Source organism: Mesocricetus auratus, unplaced genomic scaffold, assembly GCF_017639785.1.
Source record: "Mesocricetus auratus isolate SY011 unplaced genomic scaffold, BCM_Maur_2.0 Super-Scaffold_100676, whole genome shotgun sequence".
Classification (NCBI taxonomy): Eukaryota; Metazoa; Chordata; class Mammalia; order Rodentia; family Cricetidae; genus Mesocricetus; species Mesocricetus auratus.
In genome coordinates, this window is record NW_024429266.1 from 59,148,449 (window position 1) to 59,176,134 (window position 27,686).

Genomic DNA, 27,686 nt, shown 5'->3' on the forward strand with positions numbered 1-27,686 from the left:
AGGATGTTTTTGTTTCCAGTGCTTAATGTGTAGAACAAAATCCTTTTACAAGCTTCCCCAGAGAGACCCAGAATTTACAATTATTTTATAGATGTGCTTTTTATGTTAAGATGCACAAATATTATATATAGATCTCATTAAATTTTAGTATTTGGGGCTAATTATGGATGGTTTAAGTTAACCTTTTCAGTGTGATGCAAAAGTATCCCCAAATAGATTAAAAGCTATCAATGCTAAAATGAGAAATGGCAAAGCAGTGAGAACCTCTTGATATGCTAGCAGTGGTGGCTGGGAGTCAACGGAAGGACACTAATCTGTCCTTTGCAGTGGACTGTCCCCATTATAATTAGGAAATAGTAAAGACCATGAATGGTAGACTGCAGAGGCATTCTCACTACTTACAGCATAGGAGGGATATTCTTGCTTCCATGTATTCTAAAGTTAAGCACAGCCAGAAGACATGGAATGGATATCATCAGGTTTCTGGATAGCAACACCCATGTTTTTTTTAATTTTTAAATTTAATTTAAACTATAAACAAGTTTGTTTCACATGTCAAACTCAGCTCCCTCTCCCTCCCCTCCTCTCCCACCCCACTTCAACCCTCCCCAACCCCTCCTCTAATCTCCACTCCACTCTCCAAGGAGGGTAAGGCCCTTCATGGGGGAATCTTGAAAGTCTGTCATATGATCTGAGCCAGGGCCTAGGCCCTCCCCCATGTGCCCACGCAGAGACCGCATCCCTCCATGTGGAATGGGCTGCCAAAGTCCATCTGGATGACAGGGCTAAATGCTGGCATATTGCCTGAGGCCCCAAGGATGCTGAGGCCTCTCCTCACTGACACCCATGTTCAGGGGGTCTGGATCAGTCCCTTGCTGGCCTCTCAGCTATCACTCTGGTGTCTATGAGCTCCCCCTTGTTCAGGTCAGTTGTTTCTGTGGGTTTCTCCTGCCAAGTCACAACCCCTTTGCTCATCACTCCTCCTTCTTTGGAACTGGATTCCAGGAGTTCAGTTCAGTGTTTAGCTGTGGGTGTCTGCCTCTGCTTCCTTCAGCCACTGGATGAAGGCTCTAGAGTGGCATACAAGGAAGTCGTCAATCACATTATCAGGGAAGGGCATTTAAGGTGGCCTATCCAATATTGGTTGGATTGCCAGCTGGTGTCATCCTTGTAGGCCTCTGGACGCCTTTAATACCTGCACTCAGGAGGCAGAGGCAGGTGGATCTCTGTGTGTTCGAGGCCAGCCTAGTCTACAAGAGCTAGTTCCAGGACAACCTCCAAAGCCACAGTGAAACCCTGTCTCAAAAAACCAAATAACAAAACAAACAAAAAACCACCCGTGCTTTTAGGAAGATCACAGATGCTCTGTCTCCTCAGTGTCACACACCTGATTCTTCTAGATTGTGTTCCTCTTCCACAGCGTGGAGATCTCAGCTCATTGTTGATTTTGCATGGAGACCAGTGTTCTACAACCCAGGAATATTGATTGCACTCACTGTAACATGGGACTGCTTCATGAACCTGTCAAAAGCAGGAAAGAAAGAAAAAAAAACATCATGTGCAACTATCTAAGTCATAGAAAATCCTTTATTAATGCCTGCAGAACATAACCTGAGAAATGACACTATGGTCTATTAGCCAAATCACATCCCCCTAAAAGAAGACATACATGACTTCTCTGAATTTAGTAAGCTGCCTGAAGATGCAGACGAGAAAATCAACTGAAGTCTGATGGTATGCCTTCACAAACAAGAACAAAAGACAGCCATTCCCAAGCCAGGAGCAGGCATTCCATTACCATTCCATTTCCTCAAAGAGTTTGCTCATATTTCTTAGATGCCAGGTCTCAATTAGATGATATATGGTTTTCCCAGATATTCTTTAGCATGTCAATTGAAACAAACACATGTAAGGCAAATTTACTGTTGAATTTGAGGGAGTTTTAGAATGCACAAGAAAAGTGGTATCATTTGCATTGAAAATTTCTTTTTTGCCTCCAAATGATCAATGCTAACAGGCAGTCATCATTCAGCCTCTTGAGCATTGCGGCTTCATAGGAATGTGGCTATTTGTACAATGGTTTCAGAGAATAGCTAAAATGAGTATGTTTGCACACACACATACACAAACGCACATACACACACTATACAAGATAGATACTCCCAGTGTGTTACTCATTTGACATGATTACTAAGGATATTAATAATTGTATGATTAAAAAATCAGCAGTGAAGACATTGACCTCTGCTGTTCTTTCCTGTGTGTTTGCTTATGGTAAGACTTTGCTGAATGTACTGCAATGTACTACAGGCAACTGAGGTTTGTTTGAGGCTCCATTGAACATTCACAGCTTCTCATCATCACAGATGTCAACTTCTTGCATTGTAAGAGGCATAGGGAAAAATAAAACCTTCTGATTCACAGAGATGACTCTGGAACAGGTAGAGTGAAAAAGAGGGGTGCTGTCTCCTACCAAAGATGCAATTAAGCTTTTCCTTTTAAACAAGAGTCAAGTATCAATATCTTCCCATGACCTCCTCCCTAATTCCATAAAATTGTAGAAGACTGGGTGGAGCCACCTAATAGAAACACAGTCTGTAAGTTCCCGCTAAATGCAGGGAAAAGCACAGTGTAATGGGACAGTCGGGCAAAGATTGGAGCGCTGCCAGTTGGCTCGCTGAAATCACATGTGAGAAAGTGATTGGAAGTGTCAGCGACTATTTTTAACCTTGGAATTCTATTTGTCCCTGGCACATAGAGCTCACAAGGAAAAGGAGAACATAGGGAAAAGACTACATATGGGCCAAATAAAAAGGAGAAAGGAAGACAGAAGGGGAAATGGGTGTGGGGAGAGGGAGGGATAAGTATTAGCTGACAAGAATGGAGTGGTGGGGTCGGAGGCCTTCCTACAGTAGAATAAGGAGGGAGCTATCTACAGCCGAGAAAAGTCTGCTCCCACTCTCATAGGACAGTAGAGGGAAGAGGAGAATCTCCCAAAACAAAAAGGTAAGATTCTATCAGACAGCTACTCAACTAACAAGCAAGGATTTATTTTGCCCAGGCACACCAGGAGAATGTGGCTTTCTCTGAATTTCTGTGTTATCCGTCCATATCCTTTAATGCATAGTAATATGTATTTTCATAAACACTTTAATATGGAACACAAGAAGGCACAAGGAATCCCTTCAAGCAACTAAGAAATAGATCAAAATTAAATTTAAAAGCTAAACTGAGTAGAAAATGGAGGGAAATCCTTTGGGTAACATACCCAGTTGTCTTAAGCTATCAATACAAGAAAAGCTTATACTTTTATACCATGCTCCCTCCCATGTAAGTCCTAAGATCAAATGGGAAATGAGAATCTGCTCTGAAGCCTGTACCTGCCTTGGCATGCATCAGTTTACTGTCTTTTTTTCCTTTTTCTCTGGTGGTCTGAGAAGCTAACCATGATGACAGACTACGGCAAAGCACAGAGGTTTGCGGAGGAAGATGAAGAGCCATCTTCTGGGTTCCTCTTCGAAGACATTCTCCAGTCTCATGAGGTCACCTGATGTTTTCCCTTTTCCATATCTGCATTCCATTTTCCTTTATTTTTAGTGCTGAAAATTAAACCCACAGCTTTGTCTAGGCTGAGCAGGTACTGTAGTGGTAAGCTATATTCCCAACCATGGTCTCTATTTTAATCCTGTTCATGCTGTTCATTCTCGCTGATTAATGCCTGTCCTCCCCTCGAAGCCCAAGTAAATCCAACACCTGTGTCTCCATAGCCTGTGCTGTTAAGGCCCACATACTCCAGCCCAGCATGGTGGTTAGGGCCATGGCGTGCATGGCTGGGGAGGAAACATTCATGGAAGGCCCAACTCTACCCTGTCTGTGGTTATCATTTGTTCACTCAGTATCTTAGTATTTTTTCACTATTAACACTGTTTAATTTGAACCTTGAATAACACCGAGAGAATAAAGAAAAACACACCCACAATTTATACTATTCACATATGTATTTGCTGGGGGGGGGAGAGAGACAGAGACACAGAGAACAGAGACACAGAGAGACACAGAGACTGAGAGAAAGAGACACACACAGAGACAGAGACAGAGAGAAACTTGTCAGTCTTTGGCAGGAGGCAGAAAAAGCCTGTGTTTTGTAACATCTTAAAGTCTTAGATAAACTTGTATTCAAAGGTACTCAGTTTGCAAAATGCCCTTCATTTAACTCTCCCAGTGCAAGCCACTCTATGGCACTAGGAATGTTTTACAAAGGACAATGAAATGCAACTCAATGGAGGTAGCTGCCATTTCCTGAAGATCTGTCATGAAGGAGAGCAATGAGCTCTGTCTCATAAAGCCCTTGTTCATCAGGCTAGGACCCACCCTTCCTGGGGAGGTGGATCAGAACCACCCACATTACTCAAGAATGCAACAGGAATTTTAAAAAGAAAGATTAACTCTTAGGGTTCTGATTTCTCACTGCCATCGTTTCTCTCTGACTACTGTGCATTGCTGTTTGGTTGGTGCTGATTTTATTATTATAGCTTTATAATGAAATGTGTTTCTACGTGGACTTTATCAGGGAATCATATGAAAATGTTCTGCAGGAGAGAAATGAGCCGTGGGAAAGTTAAATGAAAATCAGTTCTAAATGGCACAAATTAGGGGAAAATAAGAGCTTTTAATAGGGCCATGGATGCTAACTATACTGCTGAAAACTCTAAATCCTTTGAGAGAAGCACCAGTTTATTCTCCTAGAAATGAGTCCTATTCATTATGTCTTCGCTGGGGACCTGGGTTTTTATGATTTTGCCAGCTCTAGATTCATATCATAAACTCATTCACTGAGTCAGTCTTTTAATATTCATGAAATAAACCTGCGCTTGCTGTAATGGATCAGTTTAATTAAGCAGTGCTTTCAGTGACCCCTTTCCAGCTAGATGGACTTCCTGGGCACAAGCTTGGAAGCAGGGCCACTGTGGGGCTTGGGGGTTGTTTTTATTGTATATCACAGCCTTGGAGTTCAAGGACCTAATAACAACAAGTAAAATAACCACATGGTAAAAACTATTAATAAATGGAGAGGAAGGAAGGGAGGGATGGAGAAAGGCAGAGAGAGGGAAGAGTGGCGAGAGGAAGGGAAGGAGGAGGGAGAAGATACATTCACAGCCTCTGATGTGTTGTTGCAATAAACCTTGCAGTGAAGCTGTCAGTGAGAACCTCAGTAGAATCCTTCAGCCCTAGGTCTCCAGCCTAGACACTGAATACTTAGCACAGTATAAAAACCTGTTCCGTGGTCCTTTTGGGACCAAACATCTTTCCAAGTCAGAGGCAGGCTCTGCCTTATTGCAATGAGATGGCCTTTAGAGTAATGAGAGTTTTAGCACGATGCTCTTCCTTCTATCCTAAATGCTGTAAGCACTTTACCTAAGAAGTATGAAGCCCTGAACCCTTGGCCACTCATTCTAATAACTTTTTTTTCTAGATTTCTCTGTTCATGTTGTCTCTCTGTTTTCTCCATGCCTCCTACTTTTTCCTCTATGCAGAATCATTCTCTCAGCTTGCCAAATATGATCCCTTTTTTATTTAGTTAATTACTTTCACCTTTTTCCATCCTGACTTTAAAGGCCCACACTGCTTCAAGAGCTTTTCTTTCTAGTTTCATCAGTCTGGCTTGTATGTGTGGTGGTGAACACCTGACCGAGGGCAACTGTGCCCACATTCTGTGCAACTGTGCCACTGCCATCAGCAAAGATAGCACAACAATCCTGTGTGTAAGATACTCTTCCTGAAGTCTTCATCATCAGATTCATTTGAGTTCGACCGGGTTGGTGTGAATGTTACCCGTAGCTAAAAGCAACTAAAGCTTGAAGAGGCAGATGCTTGAGCTGGAGTGTGGGTGCTGTTATCTGAGAGCTCTACCTTGGAGATGTCTGTTTCCCATATGACTTGTCTGCTTGGCTTGTTGCTGCCAATCACCAGCCACCAAGAGATGACTTGTATTAATGACATTCTTGTTTCTGTAATCAAATACCTGGTGGCCAGTAACATAAGGGGAACATTTTCTTTTGGCTAATAGTTTGGAGTTACAGTCAACCATGGCAGGAAAGATGCTACTTGAGGCTGCGACAGTATGAGATGGGGCTGGTGGTATCTGGTCATCTGCCAGAGCAGCATGTAGAGCACGGAGCAGAATCATGGAATTGCTGTAAAACCTCAAGGCCCACTGTCCTGCCAGTCACTTTCTTCAGCAAGGCTCTAGACACTGAAAAGCACTACAGCAGTAGTTCTCAACCTGTGTGTGGGTCGTGACCCCTTTGGGGTTGACTGATACTTTTACAGGGGTTGCCCCAAACCAGCAGAAAACATAGGTTCATAACAGTAGCAAAATTACAGTTATGAAGTAGCAAAGAAAATAATCTTAAGGTGCGGGGGGGTCACTACAACATGAGGACTGTGTTAAAGGATCACCACAACATTACGAAGGTTGAGAAGCACTGCTCTACAGAGCCTCCCAAAACAGTGCCACCAATGAGGGTGTTCAAACTTGCCTGTCCTGGACAGTTCATCTTCAAAGCTTAAGATTCCTGCCTGCTTCTTCAGTGGTATGGATGATGGTAGTAGTCAGTTCTCTGTATTTCTAGACTTCAGAGTCAACCAATCATAAACCACAAGTGCTCAAAACCAAAATACTACAACTGTAAGATTTTTCCCCATTATCATTACCTTCTAAATAATGAAACAGCTTTATATTGTATTAGGTATGGTAAGTAATCTATAGTTGACTTAAAGTATACAGGAGAAAATACACAGCCAATATGCTAATACTCATCTATTAGCATAATGTACTTGAATGTATAGGCTTTAGTTTCTGCAGACAGTCCTGGGACCATCCCCTTGAGGATACTGAGGGATAGTTATAGTTTAAAATTCCTACAAAAAAGAAAAACATGAAATAAGTGAATTTGTCTATCAGATAAAGCTGTTTCTTCATAAAGAAAAACTGCAAAAGTAATTTATTCTTAATCTGTGGGTATGGGAACTCCTTTAACAATTTCAAAAAGCCAGAATGTTTCTTAAAACATCAACTTCTGAAACTGAAGCAAGAGGCAGACATATGTCTTTAGAGTGGTTGGAGCTATTTTAATTAAAATGTGGATTGAAGAGAAAAATTCATAAATGTTTTCAATCTGGCATCTGCAAGTGAATCATCCTGCCTCTGCTTTTATGCTGGGGTCCTATCAGGGAAATTTGGAGCTGGTTTTCTCTGAAGAGTTTTTCTAGGTCAAGTGACCAGGGATCAGAAGTGTTGGCCATTGTCAGTTTAATGCAAGTGCTGACCCTAAGGTGGGTACCCCTCTATCCCCAGGCATTTTTACGTGGTGACTTCATCTGCATGGCTGTGGCACAGGCATCCTCAAACCACGCTGGTTAAGAGTCCCCACTGTCTTTATATATGCATTATATATTTTCAATTTAATATTAAAAATAATCCTCACAATGCTAAATGAGCACTATTTACAAAATCTATTGATGAACACATTGAACAATAAGATGCTTATTTAAAAAAAAGATAGTTGGTGACTGTAGTCTCTGTCTCCCCATGATTTCCATCTGGGCTTTGCAGAGTCTGAGGAGGAATCCACACATCAAATATATCTACAGTTTCAACGTACAATGTAATCTGAGCCCTGTTAGTATCATCTCTTGTCAAAAGATGTGACACTGTTGTGATTAATGAAATTTTAATTTGACTTGAGAGCCGTGTTGCATTTGAATTAGCTCATCTCTCCTCAAGAATTTTCCAAACCTAGACTAAGAGCAGAAGGTCCTTGTGGAGCAATCTGAGTAGACAATGCATATGGAAAACAGACATTTTCAGGGTGGAACTCTCAAATAACCACATTCACACTCCAGCTCGGGCATTTGCTTCTTTAAGCTTTAGTTGCTTTTAGCTATTATTCAAGGATCACACTAACCTTGTCAAACTCAAAGAGACAAGGAACTGCCACCCCTTTACATAAATAAGAAATTAACTATCAAGAAGGTTATACCCTAAATTTGCAAACCTACCTAGATTTTGGCAAAAGGCATCCTGTACAGAATAGCTTTTTAAATTTTTTATTTGAAAGGAGTAGTGCAGGATTCTTTTTCTTCTAGGAAGTTCTAAATGTCATTTCCAGTTCCTGTGTCTTTTCCTTGTCATTTGCTTGTAGTCTTCTCTTTGATCTAAATCAATGACTTTTTCTCTTTTTGAAACTGGGTTTTACTATGTAGCCTTGGCTGCCCAGCTGGATAGCCTAGAACTCACAAAGGACTGTTTGCCTCTGCATCTGGAGCAGTGAGACTAAAGACTTGTGTCAGCAAACCTGGACACATTATTCATCATTTTAACACCCAGTGCTCAATATCAAGGCCAAAACTTTCACTGAAGGGAAATTGTGAATTGTTCTGAATCGAATGTGGTTGTCCCCTACTTACTTTGAGGACATGCAGGGTTTCAGGACCCAAATTGCTATGCTCATGAGATTGAGAGTGGAAATTCAGTGTGACTATTGCTATTTAAATGTGGCTTCCAAAAAGTGATTAGATTAGGTCATTAGTCAGCAACTGTCATTACTGAAGCTGCGGGAGTTTCATAAGGACCAGGGGGAGAACATACAAGTACAGAAAGCCATACATTCTATCCATGGGGTGAGTCACCCTAGGAGACCTTGCAACAGGATGTGCTATTTAAGCTTCCAGTCATAAAAACCTGGTGGCTAAAAGTACCTCCCAATCCCAGGTATTTATTACAGAAGTGAAAACCCAACTACAACAGGAGCTATTACAACTACAACATGAGCGATTACCACAGACCTACACCCCTCCACTTCATGACAGAAATGAGTATCCTAAACTGTCCATGAATATGTATCCATGTCTTTCCTGCACCCTTCCTTCTTCAGAGATGTCACATAGTGTGATGCCACCACTCCAGAATGTGCTAATAGAAAGGATGTGGAAGGCTCTCATCTAAAGGCCCAGAGCTACTTGTGCTGGCATAGTTTATATTATTCGTAATTACAAATAACCACAGATAATTTAACTAAAACTCTATGTACCTTGAGTACCTAATATGATATCCAGAATATGAAATATTCCAATACATGCAAGCTTTTTGAGCCACACACGATATCACAGGTCGAACATTTCAGGTCTTACTTCATGAGATGACTTATAATTAAAACACAGTTACACTAAAAATGCTGCATAAATTAGCTTTAACTTATGTTTATGAAGACAAATGATTTTCATGTGTGGACTTTGTTCCCATTCTCAAGGCATCTTATTGTTTGGATACAACATCCAAACTCAAAATAAATTCCTACATCCTGACCCCAGTATTCCAGATGAGATTACTCGACCTGTAATATTATGTCTTCACTTATAGCTGATGTATGATTATTCCTGTGTGCTATCTAAGTGAACATGAAAATAAATCATGGGCTTAAAGTGAACTGCGCCATAAAGATCAGTCAGTCAGCAGCATAAATTATTGGTTTCTTTCAGTCCTATAAACTGTGTGATATTGTATAAGGACAACAGTAACATGCATGCATGAACACTCATCATGTTTGGTATGCTCAAAGAGCAAGAAATCATACCAGCCTAGGAAATGTGAGAAAGTTGACTAAAAAACCTAACTCTGCCCCACATCCCTTGATAGAAAATCACAACAAATAGAGCATAAGGAGGGTTCTCTCTCCAGGGTCTGAATGCCTTCGTGAGTACCCTGGGAAATGTTTCTTCCTGACATCTGTGTGGTATGAAATCATGAGAGCTGTAGAGATTGTTCACAGAATGCCTGGATTCCAGCCATGGTAGCCATTCTGATTTTCATAGAACAGATTATAGTTATCTGTCAAACTCAAATGAAAAGAAGCAACACAATGGCAGCAAATGATTGATATTTCCAGAAAATACTGGATGAGGCAAATTCTTAGTATTTTAAAATGAGGAATAGGAAAGAGATCACAAACATAAAGAAATGAAACAAGTCAATCATATGAGGACAGGTACTGCATGATTTCACTTGTACCAGGTGTCTCAAACAATCAAATGGACACAAGCAAAGAAGAGAATGGTGTGAGCCAGGGGATGCGGCTGTAGAGAGGGAACACTGCTAATCAAAGGATGTAAAATTTCCATTGCACAATGTAAGTTACAGAGATCTTCCATATGGCACCATGCCCATAGATGACAAATCTGTGGTATATGTGAATGTATTCAGAAGTTATGTTTAATATTTAGTACTCTTAGTACAATAAAATTGTTTATAAATAGAAAAGAGAATGTTTGTTTCAGAGAAATTTAGAGCACATGGAATATTGTTTAAAGTTTAGTGTAAGAACAGCTGGATGATGGGTAGATGGTTAGGTATATGGATAGATGCTAGATAGATGATAGTAGATGATAAAAAGATTGTAGATAGAAATGACAGATGGTGGACAGAAAGACAGATGATAATTAGATGATTGATAGATGATAGATATGTGATAAAATGGTAGATAGAAACAGATACAGGAAGACAGATATACAGATAGATAGTAAGCCTGCTTCCTAGAATAACACAGAGAAAAAAATAATCAAAAAAGCAGTTTTCTCTCTGGTAATAGAAGAGAGATTGGGAGCTAGAGAGAGGGCTCAGTGGTTAAAAGCCTACACTCTCTTTCAGAGGATTAGAGTCCTTCCCAGCTCACATTTGTCTGTGGCTCCACCTCCAAGACCTGCACTCCCATCTACACACAGGCTCATACTCATACATATAATTTAAGGATCAAATAAAAAAGAGAAATACAATAATTTTTTTAAATTGCAGGTAATATAGGTTCTGGATTTTCCCCATAACTCAAAGGAGTAAGGTGGGGCTAAAATGATCATTGGCTAACAGGTCCCTTTTCTCAGGAACAATGTTCAAATGGTGAGCTAATTTAAAAAAGGTTGGTGGTATTTGGTTTTTATCAAGAAAGGGAGAATATGCCTGACTTCAAGCTTACAGCATTTTATTCTCTAGGAAATGAAAGCTGTGAAGGGAAAAGCTTTCTCAGTGGGCTTTCACAGGGAGAGAGGACTTCACAACTTCTATCTCCAGTGGCACAGAGCTTTACACTTTTCCTGTCCTCTAGGATACATATACCCATCCACTCACTTGATGTGTGCAAAAACAAAATGTGTTCGAATAAGGAAGCAATATAACCCAAGGTACTCACTCCCTTGGCAGGAATTGTACAGTTAGATTGCCAAATGCCAATGCATAAGGATTAATAGGTCTCCTTAGATTTAATCTAAATTGAACTGATGTGGACAAGTAGTTGTTAATCAAGCAAACAAACAGAAATCTAAATGTAATTCCTATGAATAGTGCATGGAGGGCACGACTCAGAAAGGATAGGCCTGGGGACTCAAGGTAATGGGGGAAGAAAATGAGAGAACAATAAAGTAGGATTTTATAAGACTTCTGATAGTCATAGCAGGATTTATTCCAAATAAAGGTGGGAAGACCAGATCCAGATTGTGTTGTACGTGAAGGGGCCAGTAGTGAGTGGGAAGGCTGAGGATAGAGGGAGCTGGTGGGGCCTCAGCATGAGGTCAAGGTAGCAGGTTAGTGGGCATATGAGCCTCAGCGTCACCTTCTTCAGTGGTCGCAGTGAGCCTCTAACAGATAAGGAGGAAGAAGTCACCACGAAATGCAGGAGTAAAAATAAAAGAGACAATTAAAACAGCGGTGTGAGTCTTCAGAATCATTTAAGTTTAATGTATTCTAGGATGGAGGGGCACATTCACGTTTTTTTCTTATAACCACAGTGCGAGGGAAGGAAAGGCATGTGCTTCCAAGTGCTCCTGATTCTAGAGGATACCCATCCCTCATGAGAAGAGCAGCAGAAATTCAGGTGCACTGAACAAGAAAAGTGCCCCAAACATACTTACTCCGTATTCCCCTTTATGCTGGCTTAGCTAGGATAAATCCCACACCAGGTGTGACCTGGAAGCAATCCAGCTTTCTGAAATTTGCTCAGAACTGACTGCCGTCCCCAGTAACGAGACCAGAACTCAGCCTGACTTCAATTCCAGGAGTTAGTCCAAAAGGGAAGCCCATAATTGGCAGGAACTGCCTTTTCACACCACCCTCGCCTTTCCCTAGGGGCCTCAGCCCAACTCTACAGTCTGTTAATCACCTCAGCAAACACACCTTCCCTACTATGAAATGCACCAGAGTTCTTGAGCACTACTCATCTGCAGGAAATGAGAAGGTAAATAAGAGGAAACCATGAACATGTTCTTTATTCTGCTTAAAAAGTCTAAGTTTTAAAGAAGTAAAAAGGAAAATATTCCATTCTCTACAATGTTGCGAACTTGCCCAATGTTCAAAATGGAGCTGTAGTCCTCATAGTAGGATGCAAAAGAAGAGGGATTATGGCACTATCCCAGAAGGTGGACCAATTACTATGCTATTGTAGTTCTGGAAAAATCTAAAGATTTAAAATAGTTATAATACACCCCTAAAAAGACATTTGCATAGGAGACACCTGCTATGAATATCTATATGTGTCTGTGTACACACACACACTCACTCACATACACACTTACACACGTGCACACACATACTCACACATACATACATAATATGTGCATAGCTCTGCAAAAAAACACATACACATACACACATATTCACACACACTCCCATAGAAAAGTGGGATGAGATGTTCTCTGAGGGCGTGGACCCCTAATAGGTTAGAGGTTAAGGCAAGGCACAGTGCAGAATACCTGAAAAATGCTGATCTGTAGTCCCTGCCCTTTCAGAATGAACTTGACCTGTCTAGGATGAAGTTAAAGTGGAAGGTAGATGCAGAAATGGAAGTTTATGACCATGGACCACCCAACCTGACCCCTGCAGAAAGAGCAGCAGGATTGATTGAGTAATGGAATCCCTGCCATTCACTCGCAGAGTGATAAATTGGGATCTTGGCTTTGATTCCCATTCTAATTCTATCAGTCCTACACACATATTAAGGACTAATTGAAAGCTGCAGTTTTATGGACTAAAGAGCATTTTGTTTCAAATGTTCTTCCTCTGAGGCAGTCAGTAATGGAGACAGATAAAGACAGAGACAGTCTACTGCCTCATCACAGAATAAAAGCAGAAGTATATTGCTGAGAGAGAACGGTTGTCTAGAACCAGCCTGACTTAGACTTCATCCTAGTAAAAAAAGCAACTGAAGATCTGCAGATGTGACTCCTGCTAAGCACAATTATTAGTATAAGGAGCAAATCATGGGCTTTAAAGGGTAGCTCCGAATACTTGAGTTACTTGTTTATGTAAAGAGGGTAGCTTCTGTAAGCCACTTCAATAATCCAATAAAATGTAAAATCCGCTTGTAAAATCCACTAGCAGATTATGACTGAAAACTGAAAATGCTGTAAATCACAATTTTAGAAACAAAAAGACAAACTTTGGCCCACTAGGAGACAAAGTAAGACAGCAGACAGAATTGTGGACAGCATGTTTACGATCTGTGCTATAGAAGGACACTCTCACACATACAGTGAATGACAGCAACACAGAAATACTTCAGGGAAAGGGCACTGAAGTCACACACTCTGATGCTGCTGTTACCATAAGCTAAAACTTCAACTACTTTCACTAATTGTATAAAAAGTGACAAATTTGGATCAATTCCATGTCTAATTGCTTTAGTAATGCAATCCCAAATCAGGATAGTTTTGGAAAGCTGAAATCCAAGTGAATCCATGGCCTTTAATATTTCTCACCTTTATATGTATCTAAACCACATCCAAACACCTCTGATTTATCTGAGGTAAGTGGAAAAACATTACTCCCCTCTCCTATCCCAACTAGGGATGTCCTAGGTTAAGTGAGAAAATAGTTTGTTGATTTTGCAAGCACATTTACCGTGCCCAACTAAAAGCAGACAGACCCTTTTGGAACGGAGTGGCTGACTCACAGTGACAACTTGTTCTCAGAAGTTAGCACCTGTGTCTTAACACAACAGCTGTTTGCACATGGTGTCTGTGTGAGCTGAAATGACGAAAGTTTCATGTTAATGGATGTGGGGCAAGTTCTAGGAAGGGTAGAGTTTGTGGTTAGAGACCATGACCTGGCAAACATTTGTGGCAGGGGTGTCTGTTAAAATCTATTCTTCCTTAGCAGGAAACACACAGCTTCTAATTGATAAAATGACATCTTCAGGGCAGTTTAGGGGATGGGAAACATCAGGCAGTTTGTTCATATTGGATTCCTGTCCTTCACTGTAGGATTCCTTAGTTGGCTCCTATTAAACTGATAACACAATCCTCTCTGGAGGATGGCTTCATCTCAACAAAGGGTGAAGCAAGCTTTTACATCGTGTGAAAAATGAAGTGTGGTGGCTGGTGAGCAAAGCCGTCAAGAGGAAACTGTGAGAAAGGGCTTTTTTCAGGTTCTGCCATTGATTTTTAGGCCACCCACTTAGGAGCTCCAATGGGCCTAGTTTTCTCCTCATAACCCGGCATTAATAGTTACCATTTTCAGAGACATGTAGCAATGGCATATGTACCCGAGAACCTGAAAGAATTTACTGCATTAAGTAACATTTATTTTAAGTGTTATTTCAACACGAAGGCAAAGTAGTTCTAAAGCTGCAAATCAGCCTCATGTTCTCCATTAAAAAATGCACCCAAACTCCCAAGTAGTCCAATCTAATAAACTTTAAATACTTGCTAACACTGCACACTTAAAGTCTGGGAAAGCAACGGAAAGGAATTAAACGCACACCTTAAACTTCTATACTTTCAAACCCTCCAAGCTCTGATACACTGCCGAGAACAAGAGCTACTCAAAGAGCAATAGCTGAGCCAGCAATCTCCCCAAGTCACCCAAAAATAGCTTCACTATTTCTCATAAAGAGAAACATTTTTACATAGTGTTCCTCTGTTTGGGAATTATTTCCAAATGTGACCTCTTAAAGTGAAAAATAAAATAAAAATAACATATTCTGGGGTTGAAAATTACTTATTCAGAAGGAAACTTGCCATGAATTAGGAGAATGTCAACTCATGGTTTTCAACTTTAGAAATGAATTTAAGTCAACATGGTGAAACTTTTTGAGTCATGAAGTCCTATGTATCATGCAGCATAATACACAGCTTTCCGTGCTACGGGAATTATTTGCAAACAGAGAAAAAACTTCAATAGGATTAGAAGTACTTATCTTGATCAACATTTACAACAATCTTGGGAATTAAGCATGTGAGCATAAACTATAGTTTCAGTTTTATCAAAATAATGTTTTGCATAAGTTTGTTCTACATGCCCAGAGCATGAAATGGGGATCAAGCTCAAGAACTGCAAATTTTTTTAATAAGCCATGTAACCACCGAAGCCCAAATTGAGCACTTTAGTCGGAGCTTGGGCATACTATAAAATTCTTGGATCTGTCACTCTGCATGTGGCCACCAGTCAGTAGAAGACTTGGACGTCTAGAATCGAATATCTCACACCTTCCCAGTACATGGGATCAAAACTACCAACTCATTTTATTTTCTCTGTTTAATCCTTGTAAAACTCTGAATGTGAGTGGAATGTGAATTCTCCTGTGATTGATAAACTCACTTTAGCTGCACTTAGCTCCCAGCCCCTAAGGCATCATAAACATCATTCCAGTCTACAGCGCTTCTAGTCTCTAAAAGCATTACTAATGTTTTTATTCATTATATGACCAACAGTATTTCAAACAAGAATCAGGATGGACTGAAATAGTATGTGGATTTATTTAAACTATAAAAGTAAAGAACTTGAGGTTTATATGAGATATTGATGGAATCTTGGAAGTAGATTAATGGTTGTAAAAAATTGTATGAATGAGAGAGCAAGAGAGAGACAAGACAGATAGAGAGACCATGAATTTTATGAGATCCGTAGCTGGGGATTTGGTGGTCCTAGAAGCAGTGTGAATCTATGTGCAGAATTCTTAAACACCGTTTGGAGCTATCCTGACTGTGCATCTAGAATTCCACCCAGGGCACTTTGAAAGTACAGAGTAGATTCCATAGCAGAAAGCTGTGGAGACTGGTACATTGTGCTGGTTGTGAAACCTTTGAGCACCGTTTTCTCCCTCCCACAAACAAGCCAACCACAATAGATTCAAGCAGTTTCAAGTCATTTGGGGACTGTCCGAAACAGGCATTCTGCTGCAATAAAGGAACTCATTTGATAGCAACATTTAAAAAACCGAGTCCTCTATGGAATGTTTTTCCCCCCTTCCATGTGTGAATGATGTTTTGATCAGGATTTACAAAGAAAAAAAATGCTGACTTGTGAAGGAAAACCATCAAAGCTTCTTTGACTAAATGACAACAGTAAAGATGAGAACAGATGGCAGCACCAACCTGAGCCTTTGTAGGATCCGTGTTAGCAGTGCATGACGAACAAAAGGGAAAGAAAATTATAGATGTATTAGTTGAGCTGCTATTAAAACACAGAATTGAAAAAAAAGCGAATGTCCTTTCCCCTGGTCATTGAAGATCGATGGCTGCACTTGATTTGTGAATGCTTCTCTTTCAGTCTGTAAGTAAAACACCCATCTAGATGGAAACCAAACACGTGAGTTGCCAGTGGAGAGAACACAGATCTGAGCAACTTTCTCAAGCTGATTCCTAAGGTCAGGGACCCAGAAATTCCCAGAAATTGAATCAAAACCCTGCAGCTGAATGTAGACTCCTTAAGAAGTGCTTTTGTCACAGTCAATCAATTAGCAAAATGGCATAGGAATTGTTATTTTTGCACATTTGCATGTCTTACTGATGAGACTGATTCGAACAGATTGTGCCACAATTACTCTAACTAGCTTTCCCTACTCTTATCAAAGCTCACATTGTCAGCTTACGTGAGTGATACTTAATTACTGTCATCTCTAAAACCGTTCTCTGATGGAATGTCTGAGATATTCCTATTTCTAGCATTATGGTCTTAATACTCAACTCATATTTGGTATTTAGCCCATATTTCAAAATTTCTAGAGAGATGAATGATTTTATGAATATACTCTCAAGGAAACAAATTGCAAGTACTTTTATATAACTGAAAAATTATAATCCAAATCTGAATTCCATTTTTATTTTAATTAAATGTTTGCTCTTCTATAGAAAACATTAACATATTAATGAACAGAATATCATATCTCAGGGAGCTAACCTGGGTAGGTCAACTAAATGCCAATGTATCTGCCATCTTGAAGATTCATTACTTTTGAGTCCACCTGTTATCATTTCACTTTATAAGTAATGGTAGCTTGCTAACAGAACAAAGTGCAAACAAACTTAACAGGTGGTTACATTTGCTCTCACTATTACAGAAATATCACCAAACTAATTAATCTTAGTGTTATAAATTATATCAGCTAATCAGAAGAAGCGTCCATTTGGCCTCTATATAGAAAAATGAACCATTAAATTGCTTAATGGTAATAAGTCCAGCCATCTATTGCTTTACTAAACATCAGTGCCACATCTGTGCAGAGGACTATTCTGACCAACCATTGCTACCAAATCTTGCCAATGTCTGCCCATGGATTGAAATTTAGACTGTTGGCTATGGAGACTTGCAATCAGGATTAGTTTCACCCCTGTCTTTGTGTGGATCTCCTGTGCTTTCTTGTCTATCCAGAACTCAGAGTGAGTAGACCTCTAGGAATGGACCTGTGTGGCAGCCAGAATGATTTGACTCCAGTTCATTGAGTCATTGCTCAAACTCATTATTACCTTATTCATTATTGATACCAAGTGGGTGAAGGGTCATCTCATTGAAAAATAGTGAGTGATTTCCTTGATATGTTCAGTTTATACAGAGTGACAAATAAAAGTAATCAAAACTTTCTTTTGGCATTTATTAGGGCACAGGAATCTTCCCAAGTCACCGAAAACCATACTACACATGAGAATTTGGGTGTACCATGAGAAACTCAGTTGTCTTTGAAATTATATATATATGTATATATATGTATTGTTTTTCCATTCTGTCTCTTATAAATGTCTAGCACATTTATTTAATTCCTAGTTAAAATGTAAATTTCCTGAGCACAGTGAATCCTCTATTGCTGTAGAGCAGAATTCTTAAAGATTCTCCCGCTGTTTTTCGCTCTCTACACAGCCTTTATCTTTCTCCTTAGGTTTCTTTAAACTACTTCTGTCTATTTCCTCTGTAAAATACTGCTTCCCTGTTAAAATTGATGTGTCAAAATTGTTTAAATTTCTCACTAGGGCAACTCCATCTCCATATATTTTAATATTATTCTCTCTTGAAAGATAACTTCATATTTCACTATTTCTTGCAATACTTTTTTCTCGAATCTGTGCTTCCATGGTTCCCAGATCTAGATATTTGAGGACTGGGTTTGTGTACACAAATTCTGCCTCCATAGATAGAGCCTGAGTCAGATTTGAGATCAGAGTCAGTAGTTCATTTTGTGCCTTCATCAGGGACACTGACTCTGCTTCCTCAGTTTTCAATGTGGATTCATACCAGCAACTCTCTAGCCAGCCTCCAGGCATTCAGTCTCATGTTGGTGCTACATTATCAGCCCATCTTGTCCTCAGGCTTGCACCTTCTTGGACCAAGCAGTGACTTGTGCCTCTGGCTCTCTAGCCTGAAGATGGTTACCGTGCGACTATTCAAGCCAATCAAACAATTCCCTATTTATTCTATTGGTTTCATTCTCTTAGAGTCCAGTTTCTTAAATCTTGGGTTATGATCCTACATGGGGGTCATGTGATTGAATATGGAAACTGCAAGAAATGAGGAAACAGTAAAACATTTCTTAATATACAATGAGGAAAATTAATTTGGAGTGAAATGTATGTTGACTCTGAGGTGTTTCTGGTGGCTCCCCCAAGTTGCAACATATTATTTCCCTTCAAATTTGGTTCAGAACACACAACATGTGTGCTCAGCCTTGTGTATGGTATCACTCCATGTAGCATTAACAAACACTGTCTCAGCTCAGATTTGAGACTATTGTTTGTTTCAAATTGCAGTGCTCCTACAGTGCATGCAAAGTTTTCTGCTCTCATAGAAACACGATGATTTACTGATGGAAATGAAGACTTTTGATATTTTTCTACCATCATTCCTTACCAAGGAACACATCAGGACAACTTTGAGTTGTATTCTACTAGAATATTTATTTCAAAAATTGCTATTTGTGTTGCTGACTTGAATTTCATTAGAAATCACTAAATGAATTTTGCCTTGGGATTAGAACAGAATTTTTAACTATCTCAGAGTTGGCCTTAAATATACCTTTGCCCCTATGTACTGTGTAGTTATGTGAAACTCAATTCTCAGCGGTCATTATTATAAAGTCAAAATGTCAATCTATCATGAAAATTGTGGAAGATTTCCTGAATCCTGAAGTATCAAATACTCAGCTAAAACTTCATTCTTCATATATGAGAAAGCACAACCATGTCACTGGTATGTGAATTTGCAACTGGTAGCGTATACAGCAAAGAATTCTTTCAAGGTGATTATCTTCATGGTTTATTGTCAGTAATATTGAGATTCTATGCTGCTTATAATCTCATATACACAGGTTCATGTAAAGATTGGTAATGCTAGGGTTATGAGTGGGGGCATTCAGGAAGCACATCTCTGAGACTGGCAACTACTCTGCTCTATCCTCCAGCATCCATGGCTACATAATTCTTCCAAGTGCTCCAGAACCATGGCAACATGAGTCCTTTCCCTCTGTCCGCAGGCCACCATATCACATTTCTTCTTGACCTGTACTCTCTTTGTCTTAAAGAAACATTTCCTAAACATTCTTTCCTAAAACCCAAATTAATTTTATTCATATTGCCATTCATTATCAGCAAATACATCAACACACTTGTGTAGGGGGAGGTCTTACCTACCCATAGTGCTGACCATGCCCATAGAATGTACGGGGGAGGGGACAAAAGAGCTGGGGGGAAGGAGACATTCTCTATTTGGGTTCCGGTTGCATCCCAGAGAGCAGCCTGCAGACCTTTGGCTCTTGGTTTTCTTGGCTTCTCATGTAAGTGCCTTCTACCTCAATAAAATGTCATAGGACATCCTTACTTTGTGTAGTTTAATATTTCCTCAATACAAATGTATACATACACAAACATCCCTGCATGTTTATTTCTTGGTAAACGATTTCCTTCATTAAAATATAAACTTCATTGGAACTTTGACTGCCTTGAGGAAATGATGTCCATGATATATTAGATAATTGTTTATTTAGTAAATAATTACCTCTTTGTATACTAAGAATCTACTATATCTTAACTAAGTACTATGAGGATTAATAACTACAGAATAAGTAGATACTGTGAGAAGATACATTGATGCTGTATTATATTGCATGGGTCATTACACAGAGAAATAGGGAGAGAGGCTTGCAATCTATTTTCATGAAACTAGATATGTTCATTATATGAAATGAAATATCATTGATAGCTAATGAAATTTAATAGCAAATGGTAATTAAGGTTCCTCATGAGGAGGAATGAGCACATACTGTTCCTTAGGATCAGAAGAACATACATCTTCTCTGCAGGGCCACAGATAGCAAAATTTCAGCCTAGTGTGTGAACAGCGATGACTATAGCCACTGTATATCTGAACCACAAACTTGAAAGTGCTGACTATCATAAAGTTAAATAAAATGCTAAAGACTATCTGAAAATAAGTCCTTATAAAAACAACAGAGAAAATGGAATGAATACATAATTAAGCAGGCAAAATCAGATTACATCCCGGGGAAATATATAAATTGAGTATACCTATTTGTTCTTGTGAAAGTTTATAGCTTTATGATTAAGTGAGACATAAATAATGGTCATAGCTATTTTTGCCATGAGACCACTTCGAATGGTGTGTTAAACATTTTTATATTAATGATCTCTGGTATGATTCCTAATTTAGAACTTCAGAGATGGGAATTGCATGTTTACTGCTCAGATAAACTTACGTGTGTGTTTCTATAAGTTTAATATGAAGTGGATAAAATCTCATATTTTAAGTATTTATTTTGTATTTAGTGCATGAATTCATGCATACACAAGGAATTGCATTCATTTTACAGGCAAAACCAAAGAAAGCTAGAAATGTGGACACCACTGCAAATCCCTTCTTTCTTCTTGGAGTGCCTGCATTCTGAGGCCTCCTTAGAATCACATGAAGAAGAAGATGCATTGTCTAGGAAGCTCAGCTGTGGTGTTCTTAATGCAGCTTCTAGTTGGTCATAAAATGTTCTCTCTCCTATGTTCATGGTAACAGGAAAGTGATCGATATACAAGACTTGGCAGCAACTAGCAACACTGAAAATAGCTGCCACACTCTTAGAACTCTGATTCTCATTAATTCTCTTAAACCCTCTGTAAATAGGAAAGGAGACACAGAAATAGGTAGCTATTTGTTTTTGACAGCACAGACACAAGCAATGAAGGAATAAGCCCAGATCACAGGCAGGAAAGAGATGGAAGGACTAGGAAAATAATCAGAGTTTCAAACATTGTGGAAAACCAAAGTCAGGGCATTAAAGTATGCTTACCCAAGTACCATTGTGGTGTATGTATGTGGACACACACACACACACACACACACACACACACACACACAGAGACACACAGACACACACACGTACACAAATTGGCATAGTTATTGTATTTACTTTTAGATTTTAGATAAAGAAAAGTAATATTGGAGAGAGAAAACATTTAAGGATGTCACTGCTGAATTGTTCAGTCAGTCTTTACTGTGTTTCATGTAATAAGAGAGGCAATCTATCAAGCAGGCAAACAAACAATGCTGTCAAGAGCAAAAGGCTCATTCCCAGAGTGCTCTAATCATATGCAGCTTACAGAAACCTCACCCTAGGTAGACTGACAGCACAGTTTTTGCATCCTCGGCTAGGACCCTGTGAAAGCAGTTCTAATAGTTTGCAAAGAGATAGATTACTTCTTTCTTTACAAAAGAGCTATTACAAAACTCTTGCCATTCATTGATATGGAATAGACAGTGGACCAGATCACTAACCAAGTCCTCTGTAAAAGCAGATATCAAAGAAATGAAGTGAGAGCAATGACAATAAGCATTCAAATTGTTTTGCTATCCCATGCTGTGTACCAGAATGGGTGTGGGGTTACACATGTGGCTTTGAGATGAAGGATGAGAATGAAGATACTTGTAGGGATGTTTTGTTAGTGCTTTTTTTAAACAAATAAAGCTTGCCTGAAGATCAGAGTGTGGAGCTAGTTAGTCATAGAGGTCAGGCAGTGCTGACACACAACTTTAATCCCAGCACTTGGGAGGCAGAGGCAGGTGGATCTCTGTGAGTTCAAAGTTACCCTGGGCTACACTAGATCAATCCAGTCTCAAAGAGAAACGGAGCCAGGTGGTGGGGGTTCACACCTTTAACAAGTACTTGGGAGTCACTGGCCTTTAATCCCAGCACTTGGGAGGTGGGCACAGGAATGATATGACTGGATGAAGAAAGGACCATAAGGTGGGAGGAGACAGGTGCTCAGAGCATCCAGTCTGAGGAACTGCTTCCCATTCAGTCTGAGGATTTGGCAGAGGTAAGAACTAGTGGCTGGCTGCCCTGCTTCTCTAATCTTTCAGCATTTGCCCCTATATCTGACTTGGGGTTTTTATTATTAAGATCAACAGTTACTAGGTTTAGGTAAGTTTAGACCTAATCAGCAATATGAAGATGAAAGTGTCTTTCATGAGACTGTAGAGGAGAGCTGACTTAACAAGTGTTTGGGGGAACAGACCTTGCTTACATTCCATGTTTACAGGAGAAGATCTGGGAAGCATTCTATGGAGAACTGGAACATGCTTTCAGAGATGCTCCTACAGGCATATGTTGCATGTTGAACATATTTCTCCCCTACCCTCTTATTTGTATTCTTATTTACATATGGCCACAAATGTGATCACATAAAATCTAGGAACCACAAATGAAAGAAAATAGATATTTCTCTCTTAGACAATCTTAATTTGTTTAATACTATGATCTCCAACTGCATCCATTTTCATGCAAATGGAATAACTTTGTTCTTCTTTGTGGAAGATAAAAATTTCCTCATGTATATCACCCTTGCCTTGCTTATTCTTCCATTGATGGTGCCTAGGTTGGCTCCATAATTTAACTGTGTGACTAGTGCTTCAGCAAACAAGGATGTGCAAGGATCTCTGTGATTTGTTGGTTTGTAGTCCATAGGGAAATGCCCAGGGATGGTGCAGCTGGGTCATATGCTTTATCTAGTTCCAGTTTTTAATGAATCTCCCATATTGATTTTCATAGATATTGGACTAGTTTGCCTTCCCAATCAACTGTGTACAAGAGTTATTTGAAATAGAACATTCTTAATGCTTTTTAACACTGGAGGAATAAATCAGGAGTGGTTCTATCCAAACAGATTAACTCAGCACTAGTGAATCAACTGCACTTAAAGACAGTTTTATGATTGAAGATAAAAGAAATATACACTGTCTTTTTTAATACATTGTAGATACATTAGTAGGAAAACATTATTTCAATATATCTATCTGAATCATTATATATTGATTTATGAATTGTGTGGTTTATATATATATACATATATATATATTATACTGTCTATCAAACATGCATATAAAAAGATACAGGCACAGATTTCTGGTTATATATGCATCCACAATTCATGTAAAAATACATATTTATCTTGAGATTTTTATCTCTATACCCATCCATTTTCTACTTTGTAAATACATTTTCTTTTATGAAAGTTGAATTATTAATCATTAAAAGGATAATTGAGATTACAAAATTTAAAAACAGATCAAACAAGAAAGAAAATCAGAAAAGAAACAAAAAGGCCAATTGTATTCTGTACTTGAAATGAACTCTGAAGGGCACAAACATGCTTTGTCTCTATCTCTAACCAAGCAGCTTAATAGTTGATAGCGAATCATTTAATTCTTACACTCTCTAATGAGGACTTCTTATCTTGAAGATTTTAAGTTTCCCTAAAGGCTGTGATTCCATGAAATTAAACCTAAATTAAATGTGTTTCATAGGAATTGTAAAGTAAATTATAAAGGTCTTAGAAACGAAATAATCTGTAATCATTTTCTCCTTTGATCTAAAAGGTTTTCCGTTTTTATAACTAGATTATCTTCAGTTTCCTCAACAGTAAGTGCTATACAAGATGGGAGAAATTTTCTTTTAGGACCCTGTTAGTATTCAGGCATCTGTACTGGCCTGCCTTTGGGCTTCAGACAGGATACACCCTCAGCTGCTGCCACTAAGAGCACCACCTATGCATATTCCTATGTTCCCTTTTAAAAGGGCCTGCCCACCTCCCATCTTTTTTCTTTCTCTCCCTCTCCTCCCTCATGCCCTCTCTTCCTGTCTCTCTTCAAACACTCTTGTACACAGGGATCAGTTTCTGACCCCCCAGTCCCTTTTTCTTCTCCTTTTCTCTCCTCTTCCAATAAATCTCCTATGTGAGTCATGTTGTATGTGTGATTTCTCTTCATGGTTTTTTTTTTCTAATTACAACAGTCCTGAAGTGGCAATAGCTTCATGTACTTAGAAAAGCATTCATTATTGACATTTGATGTGCAGAAATAGCAGGATACATGTATTCGTGACTCCACTGACATCCCAAGATACAGACTCAAGATTGTTCTAAGAAAACCATCAGTGTTGTTTATTCATTTGTCAAGCATTCATTGCACTCTTCCTGTGTTCTCAGGATAACACTAGACAATTACAAACAATTTAAAACACTGATGAATTAGCATAAGATATGAGGCTGTGGCACAAGACACCTGGACATTAGCAGAAGAAAATGGTCACATCAGTGCCTTTGTCTGAACTTCACCTCCAGGCGCCACAATCAACTACAGGTGTGAAAAATTATGTGCGGTCATAATTACACCTAAAAATACCTCATGCAGGTGTAACTGGTCAGTTGAATCCTCCCAAGGGAACCGTTGGTTAATTGTGCCAGTTATTAGATAATTATAGGTATAATCACATGAATTTCCATGTAATTTTATTGCTTAAAAACTCTAGTGCCTAAAATAAGATATAAATATAAGCTTTCATAAAACCTTCATTGAGAGAGCTGCTTGTTGAGTTTCAAGCACTGACCAACTAGGATTTCTCACTGCTCAGTCTGTGCTTGGGCACTTCTTCTGAACTGTCACTGTTTACTTCAAAATTAATCTCTGTTCAACGCGGGGACAAGGGAAGCATCTTCATCAGAATGTTGTCGTTAGCTCCATATCAAGCCTTGATGCTGTAACTGACCATAGTTTTTGTGCGTGGATGAGACTGCCAAACTGCCTTTGCAATCTCTTGAGCAAAATCACAGTGAACAATATACATCCAAGTACTGTATTTTATAGGAAAGCAAGTCATGTACCTACCGGGTAGGACATTACTGCTAGCGGCTACAATGGATAACCTCACAGAATGATCCTGGTTGCTGTTGTTTTGTCCCGTATTCTGGTCATACAAGCAGTGAGTTTGTAATTTTCATAAAGACATCAATAATGATCAAAATAGTCTTGTATTGATAGGCAATCTATATCAGATATTGCCTATTCTGATACTTGGAAGCTGATGAAAGTGGTGGTTACTATGTGAAATAACCTATCAAAACTCAAGGATCAATGATGCCTGCAATACCTTGTGTAGTAATTTCAGTAATTCAGCCCTTGCCACATTCCTTGTGGGACCAAATTCAGTCACTTATCATTATTATGGTAATAGACTCTGCCTCTGTTCCCATATGTTTTAGTTTGTGTTCTCTGACCCTATTTGCTATTTCCAGGCCTCCTGGCATACTTCATTGAGAAATATACTAGCTCTATATAAATTACTAGAATTGAAGGGGTTCCCTTTTAAAGTCCAGCTGTTGCCTATGTAGCAGTCCTGGGAAATGGAACCTCTAGATGATGAGGCTATGGGGTCTCCTACCTTGTGAGGAAGAATAGGTACTTTCTTAAAACACATATGCTTCAGTATTTAGTCTTTTTCTCATCTGCCTTCTGCCGTTTGAACATAGCATTTCCTTCTTTGGAGGATACAGCTTTCAGTAGATTACTGAGCTTGCTACATACTGGGCTTTGAAGACTCACAAAGATTAACCAATACAGCTTTAAAATAAACTACACAGTCTATGGCATTTTGTCATAGAAACACACCATAGACTAAGGCACCCTCTTTATTGCTGTTCTTTGGATCTCCCAATTTTGATCATAAACATCCATCTCTGATAGGCGAACTTTCCATCTTGGTAAATAAAGAGCAGTATAGTGACAAAACAGTGTTATTATTTAAGCGAGGCAATTGTTCAGTCTGTCTTGGAGCTCTCTCTTATCAATGTGGTGGTGGCTTGTATCCAGAAAGTTCATCATACTACCTCTTAGCCCCAATTTAAGTTATGCTTCAGTGACACTGATGTCATTGACTACAGTAACGAGAAACTCAGTGTCCTGGCAGGTCATACAGCCATGTCCAACAATGTCCCAGCAAGTTTCAATGATTACTGAATAGATCAGATTTTAGCATCTTGAGTTAAAAGAAAAGGTTGCAAATCCATGGAATGTGCAAGCATGGCAAACTTTGTAGGGCTGGTGTCATAACTCAACTGTGCAAGTGTAGAGAATGTACAATCCCTAAGCATTGTCCCAGTGTCATAATCAATAAAATAATCTATGGTCCACTTTATTTATGAGGTGGCCCTCTCTCCCTTTGTCTCTCTCTCCCTCCTTCTGCCCCCTCTTTCCCTCCCTCCCCACTGTCTTTAAACATATGATGTACAAAAATAAAGACTTTAGTTTTAAGTAAGTAAAACCATGACCTTCATCCTTATTTCAACATGAACTCTTCTGGGAGGTAATATTCTATTAACAGTCTTTCTCATATCTATATAATATGCTCTAGGAGTTGGCTCTCAGAAGTTCCAGTGTAGGCATAAGTCACATCTCTTGTGTCCTTGGGGATTATCAGCCTGATATTCAGTCAATGATTAGCTACTACAAAGCTTTGGAGAGGCAGACACATTTCCATAGAGGAAACACCACTAGGGTCTTAGCAAGAGACCAAGTGTTTTCTTCAGACATGCACAGCATTGACCTTGGATCTACCAAAGACAATAAAGAATGTGCTATGTTACTGATGGGAGTTAGTTCTCAATTAGCAGTCAATATTTAAAGGGATCAAGAAGCAAATCCTAAAAATCACTTTCTGCTTCTTCCTTCGTTTGATGCTAACTGGATCATCATCCTCTCATCTCTCCAGTTCCAAGTAAGTAGTAGTGATTTGCATGCTACCATGTAGTTAGATGGGCATGCTGCTAACTCACTTGCCTGTGGTCTCCTGTTCCACCTCAACCTTAGCAGGAAAAACTGTACAATTTAAACCACCAATTTATATCTTCTGATTAAAAAATTCATATTGCTCTTGAAAAGTTTTGACGTCCAACTTGATTGTATTTTATGGTTTCTATTGGTCTTTCAACACACATGTGCATTGTGAATATCTTTCTCCTTTGTATTTCTTAGAGAGATTTTGTAAGATTCTTGGGCATCACACACCTGCTGATTCCTGATACTTATTTATTGTCCTCATCAA

General features: G+C 39.2%; 1 protein-coding gene across 2 annotated transcripts in view; it reads right to left on the minus strand.

Annotated features, from left to right (window-relative positions):
- The window catches only part of Thsd7b (thrombospondin type 1 domain containing 7B), an 866,887-nt gene that overhangs the window by 88,675 nt on the left and 750,526 nt on the right, over window positions 1-27,686 (minus strand). The window contains exons 16-17 of one of the 2 annotated variants that reach the window (XM_040738480.1): window positions 16,417-16,422; window positions 1,388-1,521 (exon numbers count right to left, since the gene is read on the minus strand). In XM_040738480.1, the coding sequence (XP_040594414.1) occupies window positions 1,388-1,521; window positions 16,417-16,422 (140 nt within the window). The remainder of the gene's footprint in view (window positions 1-1,387; window positions 1,522-16,416; window positions 16,423-27,686) is intronic. The other variant, XM_040738481.1, reaches the window with a different exon arrangement.